Source organism: Rhinopithecus bieti, unplaced genomic scaffold, assembly GCF_001698545.2.
Source record: "Rhinopithecus bieti isolate Rb0 unplaced genomic scaffold, ASM169854v2 scaffold_26813, whole genome shotgun sequence".
NCBI classification, from domain to species: domain Eukaryota; kingdom Metazoa; phylum Chordata; class Mammalia; order Primates; family Cercopithecidae; genus Rhinopithecus; species Rhinopithecus bieti.
The window spans coordinates 1,129,879-1,136,797 of NW_016812144.1; the positions used below are offsets into that span (position 1 = coordinate 1,129,879).

At 48.8% G+C, this 6,919-nt stretch overlaps 2 protein-coding genes across 15 annotated transcripts in view; one reads left to right on the forward strand and one right to left on the reverse strand.

Moving 5' to 3' along the window:
- Positions 1 to 3,806, reverse strand: part of TOM1L2 (target of myb1 like 2 membrane trafficking protein) — a 134,413-nt gene extending 130,607 nt beyond the window's left edge. For 8 of the 10 annotated variants that reach the window (XR_001889857.1, XM_017895585.1, XM_017895583.1 and 5 more), the window contains exon 1: positions 3,598 to 3,806. Coding sequence is in view for 8 of the 10 variants with exons in the window: in XM_017895585.1 (XP_017751074.1) it covers positions 3,598 to 3,649 (52 nt within the window). In the remaining 2 variants the exon portion in view is untranslated. The remainder of the gene's footprint in view (positions 1 to 3,597) is intronic. The other 2 variants (XM_017895581.1, XM_017895584.1) reach the window with 2 other exon arrangements.
- Positions 3,807 to 3,955: 149 nt separating this feature from the next.
- DRC3 (dynein regulatory complex subunit 3) overlaps positions 3,956 to 6,919 on the forward strand; it is a 48,353-nt gene continuing 45,389 nt past the window's right edge. The window contains exons 1-2 of one of the 5 annotated variants that reach the window (XM_017895614.1): positions 3,956 to 4,314; positions 5,603 to 5,639. The gene's annotated coding sequence lies outside the window, so the exon portion shown is untranslated. The other 4 variants (XM_017895618.1, XM_017895615.1, XM_017895616.1 and 1 more) reach the window with 4 other exon arrangements.

The following is a 6,919-nucleotide window of genomic DNA, read 5'->3' on the forward strand; positions in this document are numbered from 1 at the left end:
AAAAAAAAAAAAAAAAAAAAAAAAAATGTAGTCTTTGATGCCATCCATCCAGAGCAGGGCTTCATCCTGTGGCTAAACCCTACTTGCCACCACTCCTCACAGCCACCTCTGCTCCATTAAGACTGGGGCTCACAGACGTGCCCGTGCCCCATTCCCTGCCTCATTCAGCTGTCCCTAGGCCCAGTGATCCTGCATGCGGAGTTCCTACCCATCCTTTATGAACAGCCCTGAGATTCAAAGAAGCCAGTCCCTGTCACCCCAGACTCTTCTGAATTCTTTCTGACTCCTTCGGCACTTACAGTCTACTCCACTCATAGTTTCATGCATCTCCGCCTTCTCTCCTGAAACCGTAAATCCATTGAGGACAGGGATCAGAGACGGAGCAGCTCTTTTTTTTTCTTTTTCTTTTGGAGACAGAGTCTCATCTCACTCTGTCACCCAGGCTGGAGCGCAGTGGCGCAATCTTGGCTCATTGCAACCTCTGCCTCCCAGGTTCAAGCGATTCTCCTGCCTCAGCCTCCTGAACAGCTAGGATTACAGGCGCCCACCACCATGCCTGGCTCATTTTTATATTACTAGTAGAGACAGGGTTTCACCATATTGCCAGGCTGGTCTCAAACTCCTGACCGTGAGTGATCCACCACCTTGGCCTCCCAAAGTGCTGGGATTATAGGCATGAGCCACCACAACCAGCCTACAGCTGCTGTTTTTAATCATTAGCTTTGTAGTTGTTATTTTATTTCTGTATTCCCCCTCCCTCCCACCAACCCCATAACCTCCCACGTTCTTTTAAAAGAGTACCAACAACACTAAATATCAGGAAAGTCACTTTGACACTTTGTCACAACAGTACAGAATATACATTAGCACCTCATTCTGTCCATTAATCATTTACCTGAACTGAAATGACCTATTGGCTACCTGGCAATGGGGAGCCATCATCATCTTTACAGTCAAGCATCTTACGAGCAATGGTGAACCCTGGGGCCTGGTAGGGTCTTTTCCTTCACAGGTCACAGAAGGGCCAGCTGTTTCACACACCCTCTCCGGATAGAAAATCCAACCCTAACTTAAGTATCCTGTTATTAACAGTGACAGTTTCAATTTACTGAGCTTCTACTATGTTCCAGATACTATGCTAAGTGTTTTCATATATTATCTCATTTAAACTACATCACTCTGTGAATATGAATCTTTCTCTCTCTCTCTCTCTCTCTCTCTCTCTCTCTCTCTCTCAGAAGACTGACAAACTAAACCTCAGAAAGGCAACACAATCTTCTGGGGTCACACAGCCAAGAAATGGGCCAGGTCAAAATTCAACTCAGGTCTTCCTAACAGAAATAACACGTTCTTTCCACTTGCTATATATCCCTACATCCCTTATATTTGTTTTTGGGTTTTTTTTGTTGTTGTTGTTTGTTTTTTTGAGATGGAGTCTCACTCTGTTGCCCAGGCTGGAGTGCAGTGGCACGATCTCAGCTCACTGCAACCTCTGCCTCCGGGGTTCAAGCGATTCTCCTGCCTCAGCCTCCTGAGTAGCTGGGACTACAGGTGCACGCCACCCCACCTGGCTAACTTTTTTTTTTTTTTTGTATTTTTAGTAGAGATAGGGTTTCACTGTATTACGCCAGAATGGTCTCGATCTCCTGACCTCATGATCTGCCCGCCTTGGCCTCCCAAAGTGCTGAGATTACAGGCATGAGCCACCGCGCCCGGTCATACTTGTATTTTAAATCCCCTTTAACTTCTACCCCTCATCTACTACCTTGTCATTTTAAAAATGTAGAGCTTCCTATTTTAAAAGGGACAGAAAAGAAAATAATTCCCCCAAGTTTTCTGGCTCCCTCCATTAACTGGCTGGAAATTAGTTTTTGGAGTGTGGCTGCCACGCAAGAGAACCTGAAGAGAGTGAGAAAGGCCACGAGGAAGAAGTAAGGAAGTAAAAATTCAGAGACTCTCCAGTGGGCAGCAAGGGACAAAATGTCAAAAAGGTGGGAAAACACTCTTTTGGGGTCCATGATGCATTAAAAAAGATACTATGCCAGAAAGTAAAGAAAGGCTCCTAAATGCTAATTAGCTAACAGGAGAGACCTCAATAAGTTTACAGGCCCCACTAAAGGCTGGAAAGTAAGCTAGAATTTCATAAGCAAAGCAGAAAATAAACAAATCACTACTGCCAAAATCAGGCCCGTAAGAACACCAAACATCCTGGCTCATAAAAGATGTTTTACCAGTCCTTCAACCAACCAGGAAGAACCCAGTTTTCAAACAAATTAATCAGCATTCTTGACTGATCAAGTGGCATAATCCACTGCCTTGGGTGAAAAGGCAAGTTGCTTTTTTATTAAGGAAGTCCCATATGGTGGCCATTTCAGTATTCCTTTACCTACACTTTGGGCTTTCCTTATCCAGGATTCTGGCCATCTCTGGTGTCCCCAGGTGTCCACATCCCCTCTGTAGGATTAACAGATAATCCTGAATAACATTCTCTTTACATTGCCAACAAAAGATTTCAGCTTTGGTAAATATAATACGAGGCGGGGGAGGGAGCAACAGTCAACGTGCAGAGTACTACAAAGAATATCAAAACTTGAGAACTTTAAGGGACCTACCACATCTCATCTCCAAACACTTTAACAGAGGAACTTCAAATCAGAAAGGGCACAAGGTCATACGGAGTCACTGGCAAAACCACTGCTAGATTCCAGGCTTCCGTAATTCCCAGACCAGGGCTCTTATCATTAAATAACACAGCCTCCCTTCTTTCCTGGGAGGCACTGCAGGCATGCCATCCCCCTGCCAAGATAATCACCCTACAAGAGCCCCTCCTCCCATCCCAGTCCCTCCTACAGCCCAGCTGAGTTGCAGCTCAAATTAGCAAGTCCCGGAGCAGGGGGCATTTCTGGGAGGGTGCCCAGTCTGATGGTTGCTGGTACCGAAGAGGAGGAACAAAGATAGAGAAGAAGGTGACATCCCACAAAGGGTCTGGGAGAACTAGGTCCTTGGGGCAGTGGCAGCGAGCCTGCTGGGCTGGATAAAGACACATGCAGTGGCATCTCCCAAAGGGTATTGGGGAAGCAGACCAGCAGTTGGCACCACCTCTAGGAGCAAAAGGAAGGAAGGGCTGAGCCCTGATGGTCAGGGAAGCCTGGGGCATCTCCGAGTTCAAGTTGGGCCTCAGGGATGCCTCCTGGCAGAGTGGCACTGGCGCCCGTGAGGTGGCACCAGTGCCTGGGAGGAGGCCCGAGGACACAGATGCCCTGCCAGCCCGTGGAATAGCACCGGCACCCGGCGGAGGCCCAGTCCGCCCGTGAGGTTGCACCGGCGCCCGGCGAAGGCCCGACGACCAGGATGCCCAGCCCGCCCGTGAGGTGGCACGGGCGCCCGGCAGAGGCCCAGCCCGCCCGTGAGGTGGCACCGGCGCCCAGTGAAGGCCCGACGACCAGGATGCCCAGCCCGCTCGTGGGGTGGCACCCGCGCCTGGCGGAGGCCCAGCCCGCTCGTGAAGTGGCACCGGCGCCCAGCGGAGGCCCGCGGTCCTCACCAGCCGGATCAGCGCCGCGGTCGCCCAGCCTCCCGCCCCACACGCGGCCTTACCGAGGCACTGCCCCACCGGGGTGCTGAACGGGTTCCCCAGGAGGAACTCCATCTTGGGTGGACAACACGCAGCGGCCCGGACCCCCTGTCTGCCACCGAGGTCTCAGCGGTAACCCGCCGGACTCCCGTCCTGACTGACACTTGCCCCCTCCCCACCCTCTGGAACGCCGAGCGCCGGGACCTTGGCCCCGCCCCCTTACCGCGTCTCTATTGGGGGACACCTACAAAGCCCGCCTCCGATTGGCCGTTACACCTCCGTCAGCAAAGCCCCCACCCACCCCGCAGCGTCCGATTGGGCCGAGGAGCGAGCTAGGTCACCGGAGTCCCTGTCAGCCGTGGTGGCACCTCCCCTGGCCCGCCCCCGAAGAGGAAATTGCGCATTTTGATTCCTCCGTATATTGGTCAATCTAAAGCATTCTTACTATTATTGGACAAAAGACGAGTCAATCACTCAAATAGAAGGACGGAACAGAGGTGAATCTAGGAATACCCCCGCCCATAGAAAGTAGTGATTGGAGAAACATTTGTTTTCTCTACGGCTGATTGGTGTTAGGAGTGTTTCCCCACCCGAGATGTGGTCACGTGATCTGTCAACTTTCACCCAGGATGTCTCCCTGCTGACTTCCCCTTAGCAACCAAGTCGCGGCGCTTGGTTCCCCAGCAACCGGGAGACGCGTCAGCTGCGTGGGACCAGTCGAGTTCCCAGCGCTTGAGAAGGTGAGACCTGGGAGCTGAGGCTCTGGGAGGACTCGCAGGGACAGACAGCGCCCGACTTAACTCCTTCCTGTTACCCTTTTCTCGGAGAACGCCGTCCCGGCCCTTCTTGTTTATCAAATGAGCACGTAGGTCCTCTCTCCCAGCCACTTTACAGTCTTGCTGAGACAGCCAAGACCCTTTAGTCCTGGGCTTATCAAGCTTTTGTAATAAAAAAGAAATACTAAGGGAGCAGTTCCCGAGGGAGCAGGGCTAGAATCGATTTTTAAGAGGTTCCGTCTTCCAGCCTCCTTTCATAAAAGAGAGGTACCCTGTCCACCGATAACTTTTCCCAGAATTTAGCCATCATATCTGACCTCATAACTGTCAAATGATTTCATCTTGGTACTGTATAAACTGCTTTGGATGTGAATACGGATACTCAGGTTCTACATCTGTCTCTGTCAGCAACTCATTATATGACTTTGGACAAGTTCCTTTCCCTCCCTGGAGCCTCAGATTCCCTAGCTGGGAAATAAGGGCATTAGGACTTCCTTTTTTATGGCCTCCGGAGCTTACATGTACTTAAATAATGCTTGTGCACTGAGCACACAGTAAGCATTGAGTAAGTGATTGATTTTATTCTTTTAAAACAATTTTGGGCCGGCGGGCGCGGGTGGCTCAAGCCTGTAACCCCAGCATTAGGAGGCCGAGACGGTGTGGATCACGAGTTCAGAGATCGAGACCATCCTGGCTAACACGGTGAAACCCCGTCTCTACTGAAAAAAGAATACCAAAAAAACTAGCCTGTGCGACCAGGATGGCGGGCCCTGTAGTCCCAGCTACTTGGGAGGCTGAGGCAGGAGAATGGCTAAAAACCGGGAGGCGGCGCTTGCAGTGAGCTGGAGATCCGGCCACTGCCACTCCAGCCTGGCGACAGACGCGGAGACTCCGTCTCAAAAAAAATAAATAAATAAATTAAAAATAAAAAATAAAAAAATAAATAAATAAAAAATTTGTTTCTATTATTTATTTTTAAAAATGGATACGGAGTCTTGCTATGTTGCCCGGACTGATCTTGAACTCCTGAGCTCAAGCAATCTTCCCACCTCGGCCTCCCAAAGAGCTGGGATTACAGGTGTAAGCCATCTCACCCAACCAATTTTCTTCCTATCAATTCATGGCCAATAGGGACTATAGTTTTCAGATCCTGTTGACCCCAGGTTAGCGTTTCCCAGGAAAATTCTGGATCTGTTCTCTGCGACGAGGCTACTCCGTTGACAGTTGTGTAAAACTCTGCTGCTTTCTGCAGCTCCAACCTCTCTGGTCTTCAACAACACTATCATCAGGCAAGTCAAAGGGGACCCAGGTTGGGTGGTAAACTACTAAGATCCCCATAGTGGAGGACTGTTTGGGCCTTGGCCCTGAACCCAGGACAACTGTGAGAAACATTGTGAGCTGTGGCAACGATAGTCCCCAGTACCCTAGGTACAGTTGAGTCATGATTAGGAAAATGGACTCTGCCATATGCTAAGTGTATGAAGTTGGGCATGTTAATTAACCTTGTTAACTAGCTTCTGTTTTCTTATCTGAATATTGGTGATTATTAGCCCTACATGGAAGTTAAGTTTCTAGAAATTTCTCCCATTCACATCTTGCTAACACCCTGGTCATCTCTCACCTAAGTACTTTTGCAATTCTCAGTACTGTTGCTAGAGTGAGCTTCTTAAAAACTAAGATCTGATCACATTGCTGCCCTTATTTTTTTTATTTTTTGAGATGGAGTTTCGCTCTTGTTGCCCAGGCTGGAGTGCAGTGGCATGATCTCGGCTCACTGCAACCTCCGCCTCCCGGTTTCAAGCGATTCTTTTGCCTCTGGCTCCCAGGTAGCTGGGACTACAGGCATGCACCACCATAACCAGCTAATGTTGCTGCCCTTATTAAGCCCTAGGTGCTTTCTAGGGGTTCTAGGATAATAACAGAACTCCCATAGACCTCTCCAACCTTGCATGATTTCAGCCAAAGGGCAACACGTCTGTTCTCTCCCACCTCAAGGGCCTTGCCATGAAGTTATCTCCTCCTTCTTTCCTACTTGTCCTTCAAATCAGCCCTGTCTTCCTTGGCCAGGCCAGGTGCCCCTAATGTACGATTTCATAGTTCCCTACACCTACAAATTGTCATGGTTTGTAATTAAATAGCTGTATTATTGTTTGATTCATGCCTGAAGCAGGGGTAAAAATCCATGTTTTATTCACAACATGTAGCAGTTCCTCACTACCCATGTTTGGACTAAATACGTGATCTCACACAAATGCAGGAGGGAGGAATTATCCACCTTTTACAGATGGGAAAGCCAAGGCTTAGATAGGTGAAGTGAGTTACTAAAAGATGCACAGTAAGGATCCAGATGCTGCCCTGATGTGCTTATAAAATAGCATGTGTAATAACAATCCCACATTTCCTAGCATAGCAGTTGCTGGGCTTGACTGAAAGCAAACTTGATCTGTCACAGGTACCAAGGCCCTGATGAAGTAAGAGGGATAAGTCAGTTAAAGTTTTGAAATCAAAATTAAGAGTCATTTCCCAAAGTATAGCACTTTTTTTTTTTTTTTTTTTTTTTTTTTTTTTT